The following is a 25,494-nucleotide window of genomic DNA, read 5'->3' as shown; positions in this document are numbered from 1 at the left end:
TTGTTGAAAATATCCTGACATTATATGCCTATATTTATGTGTGTACATCTTCCTCGGGATATAATTCATAGGCTTTATGAGATTTTTGGAGCTTTTACCTACAAATTTAGTTCTCAGGATTTTATAAAGCACTCTTCTGGTAGAGAAAGTTTTAGATGACAGGGCTACAAAACTATGGATACTTTACTGTTAGAGTTGACTGTCAGTGAAGATATAACCAAGAGATTTCATTCATTTTTTGAAAAATCTCAGCTTATTTCCTTAAGATAAATTTTTTGCTTGTTCAAAAAGACCCTTTCATCTGTAAAGGTCTTATTTTTTAAAAGAAGGGGATGCAAGGGGAAGTCACAGATAAATATAAAGCACTACACTTTGAGTTTTCATTATTATGATTTGAGGGGGTGGAAATCTTTGCTTAACTTTGTACAGCTCAGCTTTATTTTCTTATTTATTATTTTTTTATGAAATTTACTGGTATGACATTGGTTAATAAAATTATGTAGCTTTCAAGTGTACAATTCTGTAATACATCATCTATATATTGCATTGTGTGTTCACCCCCCAAGTCAGTTCTCCTTCCATCACCATATATTTGACCCTCGCTACTTTCTTCTACCACCCCTTCCCTCCTTACACTCTGGTAACCACTAAATTGTTGTCTGTGTCTGTAAGTTTTTGTTTGTTTGTCTAGTTCGTTTGTTGCTCTCAGTTTTGTACCCCACATGTGAGTGAAATGATACGGTTCTCAGATTTTTTTTTATTAAAAATATGAAAAATGTCCTACAGAAGTTAAAAATAACACTTCTTCAAGAAATAGAAACAAATAGCTAGTATCTACTTTTCACATAGCTAGCTCTTTTCTTGTGCAATGGAGCTTTCAAGTGTTCATTTGGCAGGTTGGTTTCTAGCTTTATGGAGGCATTATTCTGCAATGAATAACAGATTTCATGCGAATGACAGGTCCAACTTTTCTCATATTTTGCTTCTACTTTGTTTCTCTTAATTAAGGACTTAATTCCTTTGCACCAGTCATTTTTCCTACCATGTTTTTCTCCAAAGATTTTTGTTTCTTCCTCCATTTTCTAAAAGGCCTAATTTCTTTTCTATGTAGAGGGGAATATAGGGTTGCATTAATCAAACATCTGTTTTTCAAGTCATGCTTAGAGGTGGTTATACTATCAAAGTTAGGGACAAATTGAGAAGTTTCACTTTCTAAGAGAGAAGAAAAAATCACTAGAAAGTATAATCATTAATGATGCTGAAAATGAATGTGTGGTCATGTGAAAACAGTTAGTAAATATGTATGATGTTTGTTTTGATTTTTTTAGCCTTAAATGAAAACTGTAGAGATGAAGTCAGCATGTCATCAAAACTGTACTAAAACCAAAAGTCTATAGACTAAAAATTTGAGGAGCTGAAGAATCAGAAAAATGATAGGAAGCATTTTTGAGTGCTAAATCATACCGTGTTTCCCCGAAAATAAGGCCTACACCGAAAATAAGCCCCAGTTAAGATCATCAGCCAGATGGACACATTCAGTACGTTATGACCATGTTCCAGAAGATGACATGACTGTATTTGAATAAATGTAGATTGTTGTACATGAAAATATCAGACATCCCCTGAAAATAAGCCCTAATGCATCTTTTGGAGCAAAAATTAATATAAGACCTGGTCTTATTTTCAGGGAAACACAGTAGTAACCTACAGATTCAGGGAAAGGTCTGGATTTGAACATTTTCTTTCCTAGTGTAGAACCGTTGCTTAGGCCCGAGGGCATCCATTATATGTGAAGGTAGAAAGAAGTGAAAGTAAAATAGCTATGCCTCAGGCACTTTTTCTGAAAATCCCTTACCTAAGATGTTTGTGATTTTGGATTAAATTCAGCAGAAAGCACTTTTGGTGACTTTGTTTCATGACATATGCACCAGAATGCTGTTTTTCTAGCACAGCAATCTGTCACCACTTCTTTTTCTGAAGCAGGCTTGCTCATGTTCCATGCTTCACTGCTTTGTGATTCCTGTTTCATTACAAAGACAAGTTTATTCCTAGCCAGAATTCTTACAAATACATTTTTAGAGAATCTTAAATAATGAGTAGCTCCCTCACGAATAGGAGGCTTAGCAACAATCTAAGCAAAAAAATGGCTCACTATGAGTTAATTTATAATATTGCGGCACATAATCTATCTTCCTCAAACCAAGGAGTCCTAGGCAGTGGGAGAAGACAAAGAGCTACGGTGTGGAGACCAAGGTCATGATACAGGGAGAGAGTAGAGTACAATGGGAGCCACTCAGGGTCTGTAGCTGGAACACCCATAGTCAAGAACTCATCCTACGCAGATCAGGTTCACTTCTTTCATTCCCTACATTTTTATTGAGCTTCAATCACACAGCCCTAGTTCCTGTTATTTAGTAGCTTTAGTATAGTAGGGTTGATAGACAAGTAAATGAGACATTTTTACTACTCCGGTAAATTCTATGAAAAGCTTAAGCACCAGGTGCTACAAAAGCCAAAGGAAGAATGTATGACCCATCTTTAATAGATAGGAGAGGCTTTAGGAGGAAGAAAAGTCTTAAATTGGACCAAAGCATGGGCAAGAGTTAGCCAAAGGAAAGGAAAGTGGAAGGGTAGGTTCAAAACCAGGAGAGAAGAGAGACTTTCTTGTAGTTCACCTGAGGAACTTTGAGATAATTCAGTGTGACCAAGACAGCAGTGAGGAACGTGACCGGAGACCAGGTCAGCAAGCACCTGTAATTCATCCCTGATGAACCCCATGCTAAAGGCAGGAAGGATGACTGTACTGATATGAATCAGAGATGTGTTTTAGGTAGACCATTTTTCTGCTTAGTGGGATGATGAATATTAGCTGAAAGACCAGTTAGGAAGGTACTGAAGTAGTTGAGCTAAGAGATGATGATAAAATGAGTGTTAGTGGCAGTGGGGATGAAAAAAGAACAACAGATTCAGAGATTCTTTTTTTTTTTTAGTGGTATAATTGTCACAACTAATCCTCACCCAGATGATATATAACAAGGTTTGAAGAGGTAAGATATTATATGTGAAAGTGCTTAATAAACTTTGAAAGCACATAATGTTGCTAGAGAGGGACATTTAGTTTATGGGTGTAATCGAAATAATTTAAACCCAATAGTTTTAACCTACATGACATAAGGGAAATGAAAATGTTATTTATTTCTATCTTATTAACAAAAAGTTCAATTAAAATTACTTTATTTTTAAATTAGTCCTTAGAATATTTCATTACTGAATGAAAAGGCGTACTATGTTTTAAGAAAATCCATTATATGAGCTACGTTAATTAAATGGAAAAATAGGGGCAATGGGAATGCCTTGCTTTAGTACATAGCTCTCTATTATTGTGTTTGTAAAGAGGAAACTTGTGATTCTCACCCTTTTTCTTCCATAATACATCAGAGCAACACAGTCATCAGCTCATTATGGTCAGCAACACATCAACACTCATTAAGGCAAGGATTCTTGATAGGCTGTGAGGGGGAAGTCAAATTCGTGTGTGCAGATTATTAATTGGAAATAATCCCTCACCTTGAGGTGATTCTGTTCCCTGCCCAATCACTCCTCATCTCCAGTACCCTCTCCCCACCACATATACCTTAGAAATTATTGCTCTAGGAGAAACTTGAAGACAAGGGTTTGTGTCAATCATTTGCATCATCTAGGTAACTACATGGTCCTACCACACTGTCATTTCTCAGAATAATTAATTGATTTTTTTAAATTAATTTATTTTTTATTAGTTTCAGGTGTACAAGACAAGGTAATACTTAGACGTTCATCATTTATATCCCTCACACTGTGAACCCGCCTCCCCCCATCCATTATCCCTCTGACCTCACACCCAGCTATCACATTATATATATAAAATTATAGTTGGCATTCATTAATGTTTAGCTTCTGGTGTACAATGCCATGTCAGGCATCCACATTATCTCTGAGGTGGTCTCCCAAATAGGACGCATGTCAATCGGATACCCAACAAAATCTTTACGACATTATTGAATAAGTTCCCCAAATTAATTTTCAGAAAACCCTGAGGCTATCTTGTGGTTACCAGCTGCTTCCTAATCCCTTCACCTTTCCCCTTATCCCCAACCCCCGCCACCCCCTCCCATCTAACAACTCTCGGTTTTTCCTTTGTGCCCTCAAAACTGTCTCTGATTAGTTCATTCACATATTCTTTTCTTTAGATTCCGCATATAAGTGAGATCATATGGTACTTGTCTTTCTCTTTCTGACTTATTTCACTTAACATGATGTTCTCTAGATCCATCCATGTTGTTGCAAATGATAAAATTTCTTTCTTCTTTATGGCTGCGTAATACTCCATTGTATAAATGTACCACAGCTTCTTAATCCAGTCATCTACCGATGGGCATTTCGGTTGTTTCCATATCTTGGCTATTGTGTAAAGTGCTGCAATAAACATAGGAGTGCATACTGATTTTTGAATTGGAGTTTTGGATTTCTCCGGGTAGATGCCTAGGAGTGGAATTACTGGATCATAGGGTAGTTTAATTAATTGATTTAATGAAATGTTTTAATCACTTTCATTTCATCACTTTCATTTCATATTTCATTTAATCACTTTCATAAAAATCACTATTTTATTTAACCTTCTCAGGTTAAATAAATAAATAAAATAGAATGTTTCTATTCTGCATACCTCAGCCAGAGGAACCACTACCCCTACCCTGGGATACTGTGATTCCCATTTTTAAATGACAGAATTTTTAAATGACTCTTACACAATCCCACAGCTAAAACCAAGGTTCTAAGCCAGTGCTCACTTTATTATGTCACAATATCCTTTAAATAATTCTATTTTTATTTACAAAGGAGATCTTTAATTAATTTATGTTCCGACAAAATATAGAATAGAAATGAATTTACAATAATATTTACCACTTTTTTCTGATAAGCATCTTGTGCATAGAAGTGGTACATGAATGGTTTCTTATATAATTTTCCAGATGTATTGAACCCATGTAGGTGTAAGAGATAGTAATTACCTGATTAGAAGAACTCTTTTAACTAGATTGAAAAAATTTTTTTAATCGAGAATCTTTTATCATTCTAAGATTTTTCAGAAAGATCAGTGCTAGGAGAGGAAAAACATAAAGATTTCTAATGAAAAAACTGTATATTTTAAAATGAATAAAAGTACTTTGGAATTGAAAAAATATTAAATTTTAAGTTAAAATACATTATTATTCCTATAATGCCAGTAAATATAGGCAAATCAATTTTTCTTTAATGAGGTTTCTAATTCTGTAACTCTGTTTCTGTATTCACTGTGGATTCCTATCCTGGGACTACTCATTTATTTTAACTAGAGAAGTATGGTTTTCTCTAGTTACTGTTCCTAGAGTGAATTATTTTTAAGTCACGTTACTGATATAGGAGTGCTGAAGATCTTTTCCCCCCTGCTCATTTGCTTCTGTTTTGTGACTGTAAGGCAGAGGTACAAATGACATGTGGCCTTACTAGGCTGACTCAGCAGTATTTGTGTTCGATGTGTTGAATTTTCACCCAGAACATTTTTCTAGCTCTTTTTTGTTCTATAGTGTACCACTGAGGCCAATGTGGCCTTTTGCCTTTGGAAAGTCTTGCAGTAAAAACTGTTGTTTCTCATAATTTTAAGTTAACATTTTTTTCTTTAGAACCTTCCCCATGCCATTATCATATCACACATTATGTTGAAATTATCCATTTTTATGTGTATCTACCCAAGTCCACTGCTCTCAAGTTCCTTGGGAGCAGAAATTCAGCTTCACCTACTGAGTGCAGAAAACAGTGATAGTAGTGGCTGATACATATTATATGAATAACAAATGTCATTTGCGTTTAATTAAACTGTGCTTCGCTGAGCACTTCTTTAGAGTTTATAAAACCCTTTCTCATATCCAATTTTATTTAAGCCTCAGAAAATCTCTAGAAAATAATGGTTATCTTCAACCAACCTTACTGACTTTACCATCTAAATATATCCTTGTTCAAACTACTCCACACAAATGTCTTCTCTACCCTGGACCATGTAATGGTCTCTAAGTTGTCTCTCAGCTCCGCTCTTGTCCCCTGTGGTGTATTCTCCAGTGTGCCTAGAGCTTTCCTTTTAAAATGTGAAACAGGGTATGTAATTCCTCTGGTAATACTCTCCAGTGGCTTCTCATCTTACTTATAATAAAACTCAAAGTATTCACCATGGCTTACAAGGCTCTCTTCAGTGTTTTCCCAAATTTTATTAGAACCCATAGTAAGAAAGGTGTTTTTATATGGTGACCCAGCACACATGTGCACGCACACATGTGTGCACACACACTGAGGAAAACCTTCATACTCTGATATTTTCCATCTCAGTCTACTCTTCTTGGTTATGTTAAAAGGTGCGAGTAATGACTCATCAATTTGTTTCATAACTGCAGTTTGCTTTACTTGATCGGACCCCTGCCTACTTTTTTTATTTCATTTTCAGTGCTCCTCCCTTCCATTCGACTCCAGTGTCCTGGCCTTCTTGCTGTTCACTAACCATGCCAAGCAAGCTTCCCCGATCAGGGTGTTTGCATTGTAGTTTCTTCTGCCTGGAGTAGTCTTCCTCTAGATATCTACATGGCTCCCTCCATTACTTCATTCAAATCTTTGCTCAAATCTTACCTTCTCAAAGAAGTGAATGCCTATCATGTATTACGTACAGTGCTTGATTCTGGCAAACAAAGATACAGCCTTTGTCCTCAAGAGTTTGTCCCCACAGTCTAGTGAAAAGTAAATGTTGAAAGGTAAGTAGCCCAAATTTTAAGCTGATTGAAGCACATAGAAAAACTCAACTCGGTAATGTGGGTTAGAGAAAGCTCTAAATAAAAACATGGAAGATAACGTAGGAATTATCCAAGTGAAGAGAAACAGGAAGAAGAAAGGGTTGTGCAAAAATCCCAGGATCAAGGGAGGATTGGAGAACTGCAGGTGTTTGGGGGTGACCCAGTGGAGAAGGGTGAGAAATGATTCGGTCTGGTAAGCAGGTAAGGACAGAGCCTCTACTGAGTGTGATGGAGCTTGCACTCTATTCTGAGGGTGAAGGGCAGCCATTCAAAACTAGCAAGCAGAAGAATCGCATTATCAGATTTGAATTTTTTGAAGGTCACTCTGTCTGCAAAGCGGGATTAATGTAGAGAAACAGCAGATGGAAGGCAGGGGAGTAATGTGTAGCAAACGTGGGTTAGAATTGATGGTGGTCTGAGAGGAGACATGGACAGAAGATTAAAGAAATATTTAGAAGCTAACGATCAACATGAATTATAAATAATTAGATTTTGGGCTTAGGATGGTAGAACTCAAAGATGCTATATATATATAGCATATAGTAATTAGTTAATAAATAGATGTTAAATGAATGAATGGAAAACAAGCAGATTTAAGACTTGAACAGTGGATGATTGGTGATATAATTGCTCAGCCTTTTCAATTAAAGAACCATAGAAAAATTTAATTTCCAAGGAATAATAAAGAGATTTTCCTTTTCAAGATACTATTTTTTGATGGTATAAAGCTAATAAATTTGTGAACTAACATCTGAGAAAGCTACAGAACAGAATAAAAAAAAATAGAGAAAACTGAATTTAACTTGCTTGTCAAGCCACTGGGACATTATTTAATTAAGTTTTCTAATTGCACCCAGTTCAAATTATAATTAAAATTTGCATTACGAGCTTTTAAAGCTTCCTGTGGACCCTTAGTGCTGTGATATCTCCAAACATTAGTGCTTTCCATATATAGCAAATTAGAATACAATGCTTTGCCCATTACTAGTTCTTAAGAGAGGTGTTTGTTGAATTACCTGAAATGATATTTGTTAAGACATTTGGCAGTAGTTTCTTCTTGAATAAAGCAATATATGAATTATTTCTAGATAAGAGTTATTGCAAACGAAGTGACTTGCCCAAGGTCACTTGTCTTACTAGTGTCAGAGTCAAGGCTGCTGTGAGCCCTGTGCTCTTTCCATTGCTCCTGTCAGGAAATCTGTGACTTATTCAAGAAGCTCAGAGATTCTCCTAGCTCACTTTGGCCAAAGACTAAATTTTATTATGAGACACAAATCTCATGTCCACTTGGATTACAATTCACAAATTTCTCTGTTTCTGTCCTTTAAAACCGTAGCACGTGATGGTTTCTGTCCACAGATCACTGTTTTCTACAAATAGATATCATCGAAGACTGAACAAAATCACTTTTATTCTCTAAGACATTTTCACCTCTTTCTCTGTAGATAAGGCATACTTAGACCAATGACAAAACTTGCTTTGATTACTATATAAATAGTTAGAATAGAGATCTTAATCTTGGCTGCATGTTCAAATTACCTGGGGAGCTTTTAAATATCCTGATGCCCAGATTTCACTTCAGACTAATTAACCCCATATCTCTGAGAGTGGGATTCCAGCATCAGCATTTTTAAAGCTCCTAGATAATTTCAATGTGGAACCATAGTTGAGAACCCCTGGATAAAAGCAATTTAATGAAAGTGAACTCACCCTCAAAGCATCTTTTACTTATTGTTTGCTTTTTCTCCAACCACAAGGTGGCAGCATCACAATACAGTGCACATACAGGCCTCTATTGAGTGGATGTGGAAATTTGTATCTCCAACACTAGGAGCATTTTGAGGGTTCCTCCAGCTAGAGACGGCATTGATTTTTCCCCCTGCTGTGTTCGCAGTTGCTTTGTTTACCTAAGAAAACTTTTAGATATATTTATTTCAACCAGTTGAGTTAACAGAACTATATTATAAGCTACAGTTGGGTGGAAAAATTCAAAGAACATGGATTTTGTGTTCAGGGAGATTTGGATTTAAATACTGCCTCTGCCACTTGCCAATAGGTACTTTAGTCTCTGAGTTTCAGTTGTATACCTAGGAGAGGAGGGTTGTTGTAAGGACTGAATGAGATAATACATGAAAATCAACCGTGTATGAATGGTACTAGGGTGATGAAAATGTTGAGGAGGAAAGTGATAATGCTGTGACACAAAGTCCAGGAAAACCCAGGATACAGCACTTTTTCACATATGGTCAGTCTTTTCTGTGTGTAGGTCTCTTTTTCCCTGTGTGTGTGCTATCTTTCATTTCCCGCTGGTGCTTATACAAATAACCATGTTCTAGCCACCTTCATTTTAAAGAACAAATAATCAAAGTCAGTATTTTTATTTACTGCACATTTAGAAATGGAAGGTGCTATTAGCAAAAGAAGTACCTTCTACCTTTATAATCAAGTTTCTGGAAGAAAAATAGCCTTTGTTTGCTTACAATTATTCTCGTTCACTTCTCAAACTTAGAAACTGCTTTGTCTAAGATCACCAGTGGCCTCTTAGCTGCCAAGTTCAAAGCACATTGGCATCTCATCCATCTTTGCCATTTGTATAGGCTGATGACACCCTCCTTCCTGACACGTTTCCCAAGTGATTCCTGCAGTACACCACACCTGTTCTCCAGTCTCCTTTGCTGTCTGAGTTGCTTTCTTTTCCCTTAAAATTGTGGCTCCCAGGAGTTTTCTCTTGCAGTCCTCATTTCTTTTCTCCCTGGGAATCTTAGTTTGACCACAGCTTTAATTTTAATGACCACAAATGACATTCAGGTCTCTATATTGTCCTATGTAGTTTTCGTAAGTTCCAGATCTATAAATCTAACAATGACTGGCATTTAAATAGGCATCTCAAAATTAGCATGTCAAGTACTGAGCTGCACACATCCCCTATTCACACAACTGCTGTCCCCCGCCCTCACCACCATCACATTGCACCTTTCAATCCAGGGCACTACTCTCCATCCAGGTGATTGAGCCAAATCTCTAGGAGTCATTCTGCTCTCCTTCCTCTGTCCCCTTCATACCCAAATTCTCAAGGCTTATTACTTCTTCACTACTCCCCTTAAAATACTTTTAAAGGGTTATTCAATCTCATAATTCTTCATTTCTGACCTCAGACTTACTCTTTAACAAAGCCCAGTCTGACTTCTGCACCAAACAGTTCTTGTTGAGGCCGCTGACTCTGTCATTCATGCATCCCTATCCATCCTCCATCATCCCTATCCATCCTCCATCATCCCTATCCATCCCTGAGAGCACTTCTTCAAGGATGACCTGCACTGAATCCCCTTCCCAGGCCCTGCTTGAGGACCCATGGGAGACAAGCTAGCAAAGGAGAATCAAGGAGACGAGTTTCCAGAGACAGATTTTATTAACCTTTTACCCCCTTTGCGTAGTATTAATACCTTTAATTCACCAGATGTTTAAAGGCATCTATTTCATCTGTAGGATGAGATTGTATAGTTTTTGTACAAGAGCATCAACAGAGATCCTGAAACTTGCCTAAGCAATTTTAGAAAACAACCGATAGTACATCACAAGCTGCCATTGTGCACTTTTAGATGACAATGAAATTTTTGGTAATTGGAAACCAAATAAGACCACAATATAGAGAAACTATTTAACTCTGGAAAAGAACTATAGTTAGTTAATTATTTTGATATTGGTATTTCACTTTTATTAATTTGGCAGATTGTTGATAAGATGTTAAGCAAATATTAAGCCCCATTGTAGATAATGAACTGTTCTGGGTGCTACGAGAATATAAAGGTTTTAGAAAAAAAAAAAAAGAACATATTAAATGTTCATTAGCCAAAACTAAACAAATCAATCAATAAAAGTAATATCATTTAGTGCTATATAAAAATTAATCTATCTAAATATTTGTTTTCTAATCAGGAGGTTAAAAATTTAAGAAATTCTAGTCATCAAAAATTTTAAATACATTTGGAACACTTATTCTATATGTATAGATTGAAGGAAATATAAAATCAAATTTGGCACATCTTCTTAAATGGATTTTTCTGATCTAATTTTATACTAAAATTCACCCTTCCTGGTTGAAGCCTTACAATAAATCATGGATCTTTTGGCAATCCTCAAACTGCAAAGTTAATAATAAAAAAAGTACTTTGCAATAGGACATAATATCATTTGTGTTTTTTTTATTCCATTTGCTGAGTTAATAGAGAATTCATACACTGAAAGACAATGCTCTTTAAAGCTCTCATTGGCATTTTCAGCACAGAGATAAAGAGTGGAACAAAACTATACTTCATGCTTAATTAGGATAAAAGAAGCACAAAACAAACACCAACTTGATGATTGTCATCTGGTTCAGAAGATGACTGATATGGAAAAAATGTTCGGGCCCAAAGATGGATAAAAAAAGCAACTTCGTACAACTTAGATTTTTCATATCTGGTTCTCATCTCTTTTGAGATGTATAGAGTTCCTGATGTTGTCTAAGATTTGACCAAAAGCATTCAGGAATATAACTGTTGACTACTTGGGTGATAGTTGTCAAATCTAGCTACATGGGTAGACTGACAGAAAATTGTAACAGAAATCAGTGGCAGGGTCAAATTTGTCACTAATGAAAACTTTCGTAAAGTATTGAATTATTCAATCTGACATTTCTTAAACCCATAAGAATTTCTTTATTCCATCTTTCCCATAAGATATTATACATTTTATTCCTAACTCTGCCACTAATTAAGTCTATGACCATGGACAAATCACTTATGCTGCCTGAGTTTTTATATTCTTATTTGCAAATTGAACAAAGATGACACTAGAGAATCTCTAAATTCTCTTCCATCCTAACATTCTATGAGGCTGTTGAAAACAAGATTATCTTAAAGATTAAGGAAAGAATAATTTATACATTTTACTCAATAAAGTATTATTTAAATATATGATGTAAAATGAAGTCCCAAGAAAGAGCAACTTGGGCCTTGGGAGAATCAGAGATTTGAATGTGCTCTGATTAAAGACATCTCTTCAGCCAGAAATCATGCCCAGAAACAAGAACTTGAGAATGCCAACTGAAGCCGTATTCCTCAATCCTAATTTTATTATGTGGAATTGTACTCTTTTATGTACTCGTACTTTTGGCAAAAGCCATATCTTATAGCTGAGCTTTACTGAAAATAGAGAAAATGGAAAGAAATGCTGACATCATGTCTTAGAGAAGCAAAGGGTACAACTGCAATTGTTGAGACCCCAGTGGTAGAAAAATGTTGCAGTTCGCTTGTTTTCCCCATCCTCTAATTACTACCTTCCTGAGGTCTCTACTAGGTCATGTCGCAGCATTACTATGTAGAATGCTCACGTAATTACCCTCCAAACATTCAATATTTTTAAAAAGAATATTTTTCAAAATATTTTTTAAAAGAATTTCTTTGCATCTTAGTTTCCTGATCTGCGGACTATTAGGTCATATATAAAGAGTCTAGCATATAGTATCTTCTCAGAAATAAGTGACAGAATTTAATTAGATAGAGAACAGTATTCTCCATGTATCAAGCCCTCAAAGATAGTTGGAGAGCAGATCTGTGAGCATTATAACTATCTTTTTTCCCCCAGTGTCACAATCTGTTCTGCAGTTCCTTTTTGTTTTATTCATATGTCATATCCATATTGGTAATAAGGATATTTCTTCTATATTGTTCCATTTTTTAGGTGCTATATCATATTAATGTCCCCCAACAAAGATCTACCTCGGTGTGGTGGCAATTTTGAGGTTTGGAAACTTATCTGGGTTTCAAAAGCATGATTTCTATCGTGTCTTTCTGGTGCCTGAAAGCCAACATCTTCATTTGTTTCATTTACATAAAATTACAGTTACTTCCTCTTTTGGAAAAACTCTGATCTCTTGACTTCTGTATGATTGCAATATCCTCATTCTCCATATATTTCTCTAAATGTTTCTTTCTTCATCTTCTTCCTCCTTCGTCTCTTTTTCCTTCTTCTCCTTGAACTAAAGATTGCTGTCAAAGCACATGTATATGTGTGATTGAATATGACATTACTCTCTTTGGATTATTGGTCAATTACTCTTTTATATTGTTATGTGAGAGACATCTTTATGTGAATGTGCCTTCCGCGGCAGATAGGTGACTACATCTTCTCTTGAAAACAAACAAACAAAAACCACCCTGTACATGTAGTGCTTTCAGCCATAACTATAATGCAACTGTGTTTAAAGCAGCTCTCTTGGTTTATTGAAAGGAAAAGTCTTGGACTCAGTACGTTGCTTTCTTTCTTTGTGGTGTGGTTGTGGTTAGAGTTGATGTACTTTGTGCTTTATACATCAGCGACAGCTGGACGCTGAAGCTCCAAGGAAAACTTCTCTCAATATCGTTTTGTTGCAAAGAGAAAATGGCATTCATAAACTTTAGCAAGCACTGTACTCTTGAGCCACGTTCAATTTTGAAACTTGAATGGAAAGATTCACTGCACAGAGAAGCCAGCCACACAGGATCCTGAGCTGTCTATTGTTAGAAAAAGAAAGTGGCGGCAACAAACGCAGAGCTCTGGGGGCTTCTGAGAGTTTGGCACACTGCGTCCAGCAGGGGGCGAGGGCGAGGCCCACTTCGGGACCTCACCACAGCTCAGGAAGAGACAAAGCAGGAAAGCTGCCACTTGACAGAGCATCTTTCGTAACCAGAGTTTGCACTAGCTTGCTTAGCTGACAGTTTCACAGATTTTCAAAAATAACTTTGTGTTATTAATTCACTCATTAAATCATAATCTTCCTTTAATTTGGGAGTCCTTTATAATTTGGGGTGGATCTGACTACCGTCCTGCCTTAGGTCCCCAGGGCAGTGCCTGATTATCTCCCAGTCCCCTTACCTTTCTGTAGTCAAGTGTGTCTTTGTTTTCACTAGTGTCGTGGGGCAGGGGATGGTCTCGTTTTGCTTAGTCCTTTCAGTAAAAGCTACTCAGCCGACGACGTCTGAATCACAGTGGCTGGTTTCAAGTTTCCGCCTCAGTAGCAATCACTGGTGTTAAAGGAATGTCTGGCTTCGTCAGTAGTTCTCAATCATTCGACATTATGCTAGAGTTGCCCCACCACAACTGGGCAAAGTCTTCTATGTTTATATCCAGCAACTTCTGTAACATGTGAGGCTGTCCTAACATCCTAACAGGCTAGGATGAATATTCATGTTTGTCCATGTCTGTCATGATTCAGGCCACCAGAGATTCCAAATGCAATATAGAAGGGCCAGAGTGGTATTTGGGTGCTGCTCATGGGCCAGAGAACCTCCCACAAAAGCCAGAAGCTGTCTCTGAAAATCTTGTCCAAAGCCATCCTACAACAGCTGTTTTGGAGTGTTGCGTGTCCTAATAAGCCTGAGTCACTTTATTGAGTAACTCTTTTAGTTTCTTATAGAAACTGTTGCTTTTGGAGTGCTGGACGGGATGAATTCTAGAGTCTCCTGTTTCATGGCGCCTGACAGTTTGTAGCTCTTCTTTTCACTTGATCCGTTTCCAGCTGGTATAGCTTCTCAACCCCTTTCCTCTCTGCCTCATGATTAATTTCTTTCCATGTCACTTGGCCTGAGTTGATGCTACCTTAGGTCACCACGATAGATCTCCCCAGGTCCAAACATCAGGAAGAAGAGGTCAGGGTTTTTTATCTGAGATTCTCCTTCCTGGAAGGCACTTAGGTTTATGAAAATCTCCTTTCCCATCTTTGAACTCCTCACAGCAAGAGGAATGGTGATTCCATAAGTCAGACTGAAGGCCCTGCCACATCATTCCTCCTTTTCTGGGGGAGCAACAGGGGACACTCAAGGGTTCAAGGTGACCCACATCTATAGACAAATGGCAGCTTCTGCTGGAGGGGGAAAAACATCTGAAACCATTTAAATATAGGGCACACAGCTATACATAAAGGTGTTTTGTTATGCTTCATGAAAAATGAAAGGTTGATTATATCTGAATATTCTTTTATACTGGGGTGTAGTACTATGGTCTACTGAGAGATATTAAAGACTCTCCTTTAGGTTGGTCTAAAAATAGAAGAAAATCTTACCAGTCTGGGGTAGTTTTAGTAGGGTGCTATTGTGTGGCAAGTGAAGGGAAGACATAGCAGCTTCTGGGTCCTTGTAATCAAGTGTTTTGCTTGGTTTTCAAAGACTGGCTGTTAGGTGCTTAAGCTTGGGTTCGGAAGCAGAAGGCTTGGGGAAGTGACCTCTCAGGATGTGGATTCTGTTGCCTTATATAGTCAACAGCAAATACTGGGATATAAAGGAATCCTCCATAAGTTTGTGTGGAAATTTTAACTTCTGCACTACTGTAATCACTCCACAATTCATATGAGATTCTGATCACCACCCAAATCAATAAATAGCAAGGTACTCTTATACATTGTAAGATTTTAGTCATGTTTAATTTACTGCACAAAGTTTATTTTTTTGTTTTTATTTTGCAGCCTCCGCCTCAGATATATGACAAACAGTTGGATGAAAGAGAACACACCATTGAAGAATGGAAAGGTGACTCTACTACTTAAATAAAGTATTCATTTTACTTTAATAAATTCAGAAAGTATTCTCAAGGCTTTTTCTTCTAAAACAATTTAGTAACAAACAATTTTCTAATTGCTACCTTCTTAGACCGTTTTCAAAGTTCTGCAAACCAATCTATCTTTTCATACTACTAATAATATTGCATTTACTCAAGAATGAAAGGAATTAATTACTGACACTTTTAAAAATAGTACTGATTGTCAAGTATTTGTCATGATGGAGGGTAAACTTCAATTTAGTTTTAGAATTAAACATTCTATGTTTGTACATAAAATTATCATATAAAATGGATAAAATTATGTCTGAGATGATTTTAGACATTAGAAAATAAGACAGTTAATATATGATTTCATTCCCTTGATATATAGAACTTGAGAATTTAAATAGAACATATATATGTACCTAAGTGACTTATTTCTCCTTTAAAGTGAGAAATAATGAATGAATTCATTAATTCACTTATTTCAGCGAAACTTTTCTAAACTTATACTGCATGATCAAGATTATACTCAGGGTGAAACAAAGAAGAAACTGTAAAAAGATAGATAAACCAATATAAATAATCACAGGGTAGAATAAATATGGGAAAACCAAATGCAGATCATAACAAATGATTAGGTCAAAATGAGGAGAATCATAAAGGGAAGATCTGAAAGGAAGAAATGTTTGAGCTACCTTGATGGAATTAATTATTGTAAATTGGGAAAAGAAAATAAAAGAGGAAAATATTAAGATAGAGAGATAAGAGGAAAACAAATGAGCAAAATGTGTTATAAAGATAGTAAAGAGATTCCACTGGTCAAGGTGTCAAGTTGGAAAATATGGAAAATGAGCACATACAAACTGGATCAAGTAAAAAAAGATCCTAAAAGACGTCGGTCAGCTGCGATTGGGCAGCTGCACGTCGCCCCCACACTGAGGAACAGACCCATGTGGAAGCTGCTCCCGAATGCGGGCCCGGCCCGAGAACCATACAGACTTTTGACTGGTGTTGAGTACGTTGTCGGAAGGAAAAACTGTGGCATTCTAATTGAAAACGATCAGTCAATCAGTCGGAATCATGCTGTGTTAACTGCTAACTTCTCTGTAACCAACCTGTTTCTGCTAGGCCTAGGAATAGAGCAGTGAACAGATTGTCCTGTCTCCTGATTTAGAGTATGTTTAGCCCTGTGGACACAAGGATTGCCTGAATAAGAGTCAAACAGATGAAATCCCTATATTGACAATAAAAGATAATTCTAAGTATGGTACCTTTGTTAATGAGGAAAAAATGCAGACTGGCCTTACCCGAACTTTGAATACAGGAGATAGAGTTACTTTTGGAGTGTTTGAAAGTAAATTCAGAGTAGAGTATGAGCCTTTGGTTGCATGCTCTTCTTGCTTAGAAGTCTCTGGGAAAACCTCTTTAAATCAAGCAATATTGCAACTTGGAGGACTTACTGTAAACAATTGGACTGAAGGATGCACTCACCTTGTCATGGTATCAGTTAAAGTTACCATTAAAACGATATGTGCACTCATTTGTGGACGTCCGATTGTAAAGCCAGAATATTTTACTGAATTTCTTAAAGCAGTTCAGTTCAAGAGACCGCTTCCCCAACTTGAAAGTTTTTACCCACCTATTAATGAACCAGCTATTGGAAGTGAAAATATTGACCTGTCAGGACGACAGGAAAGAAAACAGATCTTCAAAGGGAAAACATTTGTATTTCTGAATGCCAAGCAGCATAAAAAATTGAGTTCAGCAGTTGTTTTTGGAGGAGGAAACACTAGGTTGATAACAGAAGAAAATGAAGAAGAAAATCGTTTCTTTTCAGCTCCTGGAACTTGTGTTGTTGATGTAGGAATAACAAATTCACAGACCTTCATTTCGGACTCGCAGAAAAAATGGATTCAGTCAATTATGGATATGCTCCAAAGGCAGGGTCTTAGACCTATTCCTGAAGCAGAAATTGGATTGGCAGTTATTTTCATGACTACAGAGAAGTACTGTGATCCTCAGGCCCAGCCCAGTCCAGGATTCAACGCGAAGACTCCTGGGCTGAGCCTTTCCCAGTGCCTGTCTGTTCAAGAACAGCCACTGCCAAGCACCCCAGTGAACACCACGCCATGGGAAGCTGACACAGAGTCAGAGCAAGCAGACACCCGTATGGATTTGAGTGAAAGGCCAAAAGAAATCAAAATCTCCAGAATGGAACAACATTTCAGGATGTCTTCACAAGACACATTCACTGTGAAGGAACCCCCCAAAATAGGCTCCAATAATAACACCGTGGTATCAAATGCTCTGGTTAGGATGAAAAGTCCACACTGTCAGCTTTCACCAACTAAGTGCCCAGGTGTAAACAGAAGTAGAGATCAGGATTCCCAGCAGCCGCAGACCAACTCCATCAGAAACTACTTTCTCCCGTGCACCAAGAAAAGGGAAAGGGATGAAGAAAACCAAGACATTTCTTCATCTAAATCAGCAAGAACAAAAATGGAAATCTCTAGTTCTCTTTTAGAACAAACACAGCCTGCTACATCGTCAATATGGAAAATGAAGGAGCAGCACCTATCTCAGGATGAGCATGTGGGGGAAGACCCAGATAACTTTCTTACTGATAGAAATTCCACTGTGAATAGCTCTGCCCATAAATCTCATTCTACAGAAAAAGTAAGGTCAGAGAAAAGGAAACCTGATGATGAAGCCATAGAAAATGAAGTATTGGAACAGTTATTCAAGAACACAAAACTAGAGTTAGAAATTGAAGGAAAAGTTCAAAAACAAGAGGAAGATGCCAGTATCAGAAAAAGGCCAAGATTGGGTAGAGAAACAAATGGCTCCTTTAATGATGAGAGAGTAACAGAAAGTAACAAAATAACTCCAGAAAATGAAGTTGGGAAGAAATGTGTGCTCAAGAAAGAATTACTATGGTCAACTGAAGAAGAGCCATCTAACAATGCAAGTCTTCAGGATGATGGTGAGACACCTCCAAGGAAGGTGTTACTGACAGAATTTAGATCACTGGTGGTTAGTAACTCTGCCTCCAGAAACACATCTAGTGTAAATGATGGTTATGGTCAAGTGAAGAATTTCAAGAAATTCAGAAAGGTCACATTTCCTGGAGCAGGCAAACTCCCACAGATCATTGGAGGATCAGATCTGATAGCTCATCATGCTATGAAGAATACAGAATTAGAAGAGTGGTTAAGGCAGGAAATGGAGGTGCAAAATCAGCATGCAAAAGAAGAGTCTCTCGCTGATGATCTCTTCAGATACAATCCTAATGTAAAAAGGAGAAGATAACTGAGAATTTTATAAAGAAGCCACGGAAAACCATTTTCTGTCAAGTATTTACTTTGTTTCCTCTGGGATACATACATATAGTATATAAAAGGGATGGGACATAAGTTACAAATATTCTATGGCCTGAATTTGTTAAATAAAATGCACAAAACTCCAAAAAAAAAAAAAAAAAAAAAAAGATCCTACGTGACAGAAAAGACTTGGTTTGATATAAATAAGGACTAGAAGGCACTCTTAGAGGTTCATGTTGAGTAAGTGATAGGATACAAATGTCACTTGAGCAGGATAGACATGGACTAAATTGTGAGAAATTGGAGAAACAAATACCTGTAAAGGATGATGGCTATATAAATTGTAAGTCATTTTAAAGCAAGAATTAGTAGTGCTGAATGATTTTTTGCTAGAAGCAGTAAAGTAAAATGAAATCAAACTACTATATAAGTTTAACTCTAATAAGGAAAAAGCCGAAAATGGATGCCAGTTTGGCAATAAATGTAATAACTTTTTAATGTTGGGTTTTAGGCAAGTTTAGTTTTATAACTAAGATTTGTGTCTGGAAAAATGATCAAGTAAGGGTTGAAAAACTGATGGAAAGTCATAGTGTGAAGTTATGAGAATATGTGCGTCTATCTCTCTCAAGGAGTGAATATAAAAGAAAAATGGATGTTCAGAATGGAGTCATTAAAATCCTTAAGAGATGAAATTAGAATGCATGAGAAATCCCCCAAAGTATTCAGAAAACAAGTAAAATGTGTCTTCTTCATATATTTATTTGGTCAAATGCTTCATTGAGCACTTTTGCCAGGCTCTGTGCTATTGCAACAAAATGTACAATTAGAGGAATAAAGGAATCCCAGTTGATTTTTAATTTACTCAACCCCATCAAAATGTTTTTACTTGTTATTAACTAATAAATTTTCTCTGTGGATTAAGGAGAAATTTGGTTTTTATAACACTGATAACTGTTTCTTACAGAACTTATCTACAAGGAAGTAATGAATTCTGAAGAAAAGACTAAAAATGGTGTCGTGAAAGGACAACCTTCTCCTTCAGGTACTCACTCTCAGTGAATAACCCATAAACCAGTACTTGAGAATTTTTCTTGGCCTTGAGCAGGGATTACAGCTAATGGCATTGCTTATAGAGCATATGAACAAGTATCACATGATCGTTTCCCTCTAATGATATTAGTTTTACTTTTTTGATAGTGCAGTATTCATTCTGATTATTCAGATTATGTGACCTAGCACAAGAGATTTTCAGAGCTCATTTTAAGATAATAATGACTCTTGAAGAAACATTAACATGGACTGGTTAAAAGGTAACTATTCCTCATCCAAATGCAGAGGCATAATGCCCTCTCCGCCATCAAGTCGATGTAGAGGTCTGGAATCCTCCAGCCAAAACTTCTTTCCTCACCACTCCAGTGTTTGAACTCTTCCCAAGGTTGGTGTGACAGTAGTTGAAGCAGCAACCAAGACGGGCTCCAGTTAAAATCAGCATGGACAGTTTTTCAGTTTGCGATCTACTGAATCTAACTCACATTTGTACATATACATCTTTTACTATGTAGTATGTTTTAGAATTATTCAAGATAATTTACTTAAACTTGTTAATACTAATATAGTTTTCCTAAGACCTATGTTATGAATTAAAGAGAATATACTCAGTCATGGATGGGAATGGGTTCTTGCCATCTGTAGCAGCATGGATGGACCTGGAGGATATTGTGCTGAGTGGAATATGTCAGACAGAGAAAGACAGATGCTATGTGATTTCACTTATGTGTTAAATCTAAAGAACAAAATAAACAAAATATAAACAAACCCATAGATACAGAGAACATATTTATGGTTACCAGATGGGAGGGGTATAGTGGGGGGGAAAAGGGGAAGGGATTAGAAGTACAAATTGGCTGTTACAAAGTAGTCGTGGGGGTACAGGTTACAGCATAATGAATATAATCATTAATATTGTAATAACTATGTGTGGTCCGGATGGGTACTAGACTTACCAGGGTGATAGATGGGAGAGGGTTGGGGGACAGGGTGAAAAAGGTGAAGGTATTAAGAAGTACAAATTGGTAGTTACAAAAGAGTCATGGGAATGTAAAGTAAAAGGAATATAATCAATAATAAGGTAATAACTATGCATAGTGCCAGGTGGGTACTAGTCAGGAGGAATCACTTTGTAAATGATATAAATGTCTAACTAGTATGCTATAAACCTGAAATTAATATAAAATAATATTGAATGTCAAAATAAATAAATAAATAAGTAAATAAATTAAATAAATAAACAAACAAACAAATAAATAAATACATAAAAGTGTAAAAAGGAAAATATGGAAAGAGGTTTAGAAAATGTGATGGTGGGCAGCCGGTTGGCTCAGTTGGTTAGAACTCAGTGCTCATAACACCAAGCTCACTGGTTCGATTCCCACATGAGCCAGTGAGCTGCGCCCTTCACAACTAGATTGAAAACAACGACTTGACTTGGAGCTGATGGGTCCTGGAAAAACACACTATTCCCCGATATTCCCCAATATAAAATTTTTTAAAAATGTGATGGATTATCTTCAGCTTTAAATTACACTTAGCTCATGTTGACAAGTACCTATGCTATTAATGATTAGTTTAAAGAAAAATGGATTTGATGTCCTACCTTTGATAAACAATTTTTTCCCATGAGCTTTAAATTGTTTCAGGAAAAACAGTGTAGGGTGAATTAATTAATTCCTACTGATATCTGCCTCTGAATAACTAGTTTTTCACCCACAACAACTACGATGCCCAAACAGATGCATTTGAGTTATGATGTGTTTTTCTCACCTCTAGTCTTGGGGCAGTGTCCAATTTTATTCCAGATCTTTCCTTTCCTCAAAGAGGCTTAAGGGAATCATTGGGGTTGTCTTCCAGTCTACTCATTCTTCTATCATCCAGATAGATACAAGTCTGCAGAAGCTGCTTCTAACTTAACCTGCATGTTCTGTCTGCTGCTAGTAAAGAATCCAAAGACTCAATCCAAGAGCTTCAAGATGCCACCTGCTAGGGCAGAAAGACTCCTTGTTTTAAGAATTTCCATAATGGTCAGAACACAATTTTCTATAATCATTAAGAAGCCAAAATACAAGGATCCAGTGAAGGGTGACCTTGCATCTCAGACTGAAACTGGAAAAATGTTAGCAGAGTCTCTTCTATTCATCTTTAGATAAAGTTGTCATTAATTTCTCCTTCCTTTTTTTCCAAAGAGCTCAGAATCTTGCCACCCACTCCAGAATACCCCGTCTTCTGCATATTTCCTCCTTCATTTCCCCTCAGCCCCAACCAGGTCTCTACAAGAGCTAATTTGTGATGATGTAAAATTTACAGTTCTCTTTTCAATACTTTCAGAACATTTCTACAAAAATCCTCTTAACTCATGATTCATTTTACACAAAACCATACAGTCCTGAGAGGGTAATATGGGACTGGGATGGTTGAAGTGAGATTAATTAATCATTAAAGGGATGGGATGAGTGTGTTGCCATATGAAGAAAGCTTTAAGTATTTGGTGAAAGAACAAAGTTTGTACATAATCAAGGAATGATTCTCTAATCATTAAAACCACTGTTCTTATACAAAAAGGAAGTGAGTCCACCTAGATGTTTCTTTTAATTCATTAGTGAGAGAAATGGCAGAATGACAATGGTAGTTCAACTAAGATATAAGAAATTAGGATTTATGTAATCTGCGGGGGGAAAAAGTATGTCAAAATAAGATCACTAAATTAAATCAAACTTGCACAGGGCAACCAAACCTATGTTTGTGGTTATCTATTCTACCAGGCAGAAAAAAGTGTGATTTTAATCTATCAGTTTTCTATAAGTTTTCTGTTTTATAAAACATTTGGACCCTGATCAATTGAGAATATTGACTCACAGTTATGTTCCACAAAACAGATGATCCTTAGATGGACTTATTAGAAAATGCTCAAGCATGATATAGTAAAATGTTGCATAGTCACTTTTTCAACCCTAATCCCAAGTGTTGAATAATTTTCCTAAATAATATGTAAGGTTATTGACATATACAATTTCTACATGCTATGAATAGGTGGACCAAAGTCTTTATCAAGTAAATCCTTTTAAGTTTGCAAAAAATACATTTAAGGTGAATAAAGTAAAAAACTAGTTTACTTAGCAATTTGTTATTTCTGGAGGGGCTAGACAGTAAATGCATTCCACTAAATAATTTAATGATCACTATTAGTCTTACAGAATTTAGAATATTGGGCCAGGATGCATGCGATTGCTGCCAATTCAGATGGAATTTGTGTAAAATCAAACACATTTGTTCTTTTTAGATTCACCCATCCCAGCATAAATTTTTCTCACAACTTTTCCATTTCTATTAATGGCAGTTCTATTTGCTGAGACTCCCAGCCCGAAACTCCTGATTGATCTTTTTTTTTTTTTAATTTATTGGGGTGACAATTGTTAGTGAAATTACATAGATTTCAGGTGTACAATTCTGTATTACATCGTCTATAAATCCCATTGTGTGTTCACCACCCAGAGTCAGTTCTCCTTCCATCACCATATATTTGATCCCCCTTACCCTCATCTCCCACCCCCCACCCCCCGACCCCCACCCCCCTTACCCTCTGGTAACCACTAAACTATTGTCTATCTTGAGAGTATAATGCTAAGCGAGATAAGTCAAACAGAAAAAGCAGAGAACCCTATGATTCCACTGATGTGTGGTATATAAACCAAAAATAACAAAAGAACAAGACAAACAAATGAGAAACAAAAACTCATAGACACAGACAGTAGTTTACTGATTGATCTTTTACTCCATACCTGCATTATCATTGACAGTAACTTTCTACATCCTAAAAATTTTGTTTGCTTACATCTAATTGCTACCATCTCTTTTCATTAACACCACAATGATTAATGTTTTCCTGAAGTAATCTTCCTGACTTCAGTCCTACCTAAATTGATCTTGTAAAAGTCTGGTTTTAACCAAGAATTCCACTAATCAGTGCTTTCCAATGACTTTGCATCACTTACAATTTAAGCCTAGTAACCTCTTGCTGACATTGACAGCCCTGTGCCCATTCTAGGGGCCTATATTACCACTGTCTTACTTGACAGAATCCCACTTTTTGGAATGCTGACCATTTTAAGTGTTCTCTTATCAAATACCACCTTGTCCCAAAATATTTTTCATGTCTGTCTCCAAGGACTTTCATAAGTACTCAAGGAGTGGGATCCTTCTTTCCTATGGGTTTTTCTAGTGCCTGTAGTTTAAATATTGTCTCATTACCCCTTAGTGATTGTAAATTCATTGACAAGAAAAACTGTATTCACCTTTGTGAACCATGCAGTGCCTAAGTGTTATGCCTTTTATGTAATAGTAACTCCATAAGTACTTATTAATTTGAAAATTGCTGCTCAGGTTCTCACTCAGCATGTTTCTTGGTGCTATTCCAAAGACAGAATTCAAGATAGCGTTATAGCTTTAATATAGTATGTTATTCAGTAAGTTCTTATACCAGTAAATATTTATTCACCCAGTTAATCTCCATGAAGATAAATGAGCCAAGAATCAAATAGATGACGTGTTGCTGTTGGCATTAGCTCACGCTTCAGATAAAGGTTTGATGTTTTCAGATAGTGATTTGATTCATTCATTTTGGACAAGGTATATTCCTGAATTTTGTTGTTGTTGCAGTCCTGTTTAGTGTGTTAATGATTAAAATATGTCACTTAGGCCCTTACATGTGAGAAGGCCACTTTTTAGTCATTCCAACTACATATCACAATCATAAATTATCTATTTTATATACATGCCCTAAAGTATAGTTTACTGGCTTAACCAATTTGTAGTCAAAAATAATTGTGAATTCAATCTTTCACTACATGATTTTAAAGGAAAATATTCATCATTTAATTTTGAGAACTCACATGTATACTATGTATTACATGACATATGTATGAGTGATATATCATGCAGAGCCATAGGACAGCCATGTTTTGGAACCAACTATACCAGCTCATGAAAGCCAATTGTGCTCATCTCTCCAAACTATCAGTTTAGTGACCTCATGTTGGTAGCTTGAAATCCACCATGCAGGATGGATTTAAGACATGGAAATTGGCTGACGGGCCGGCCCGGTGGCTCAGGCGGTTAGAGCTCCCTGTTCCTAACTCCGAAGGCTGCCGGTTCGATTCCCACATAGGCCAGTGGGCTCTCAACCACAAGGTTGCCAGTTCGATTCCTCGAGTCCCGCAAGGGATGGTGGGCTGCACCCCCTACAACTAAGATTGAACACGGCACCGTGAGCTGAGCTGCCTCCCAGATGGCTCAGTTGGTTGGAGTGCGTCCTCTCAACCACAAGGTTGCCGGTTCGACTCCTGCAAGGGATGGTGGGCTGCGCCCCCTGCAACTAGCAAGGGCAACTGGACCTGGAGCTGAGCTCGCCCTCCACAACTAAGACTGAAAGGACAACAACTTAACTTGGAAAAAAGGCCTGGAAGTACACACTGTTCCCCAATAAAGTCCTGTTCCCCTTCCCCAATAAAATCTTAAAAAAAAAAAAAAAAGAAAAAAAAAAGAAAACGCAAACTAAGTAGCACTCCTTCAACACCACTTTAAAAAAAAAAAAAAAAAAAAGAAATTGGCTGACATTACAGATCAGATTTTCCCCCCCTGGAGAATCAGTTGTTACATATTTATTAGCACATCACTGTGTATGTGTGTGTGAGAGTGTGTGTGTGTGTGTGTGT

General features: G+C 36.8%; 2 protein-coding genes across 14 annotated transcripts in view; both read left to right on the top strand.

Annotated features, from left to right (window-relative positions):
* The window catches only part of MAPK10 (mitogen-activated protein kinase 10), a 296,217-nt gene that overhangs the window by 250,687 nt on the left and 20,036 nt on the right, over positions 1-25,494 (top strand). For all 13 annotated transcript variants that reach the window (XM_081040519.1, XM_081040513.1, XM_081040510.1 and 10 more), the window contains 2 exons: positions 15,334-15,397; positions 19,695-19,772. In XM_081040519.1, coding sequence (XP_080896645.1) covers positions 15,334-15,397; positions 19,695-19,772 — 142 coding nt within the window. The remainder of the gene's footprint in view (positions 1-15,333; positions 15,398-19,694; positions 19,773-25,494) is intronic.
* Positions 16,361-18,868, top strand: LOC308494213 (nibrin-like; the record flags this gene model as incomplete). Its single annotated transcript, XM_081041707.1, has 2 exons — positions 16,361-16,554; positions 16,628-18,868. 2 exons carry the CDS (start codon positions 16,361-16,363, stop codon positions 18,717-18,719), a joined length of 2,286 nt encoding a protein of 761 aa, XP_080897833.1. The 3' UTR covers positions 18,720-18,868.

This window comes from Rhinolophus hipposideros, assembly GCF_964194185.1.
Source record: "Rhinolophus hipposideros genome assembly, chromosome: 1".
In the NCBI taxonomy this organism is placed as follows: Eukaryota; Metazoa; Chordata; class Mammalia; order Chiroptera; family Rhinolophidae; genus Rhinolophus; species Rhinolophus hipposideros.
This window is presented reverse-complemented; position numbering and strand designations above follow the sequence as displayed.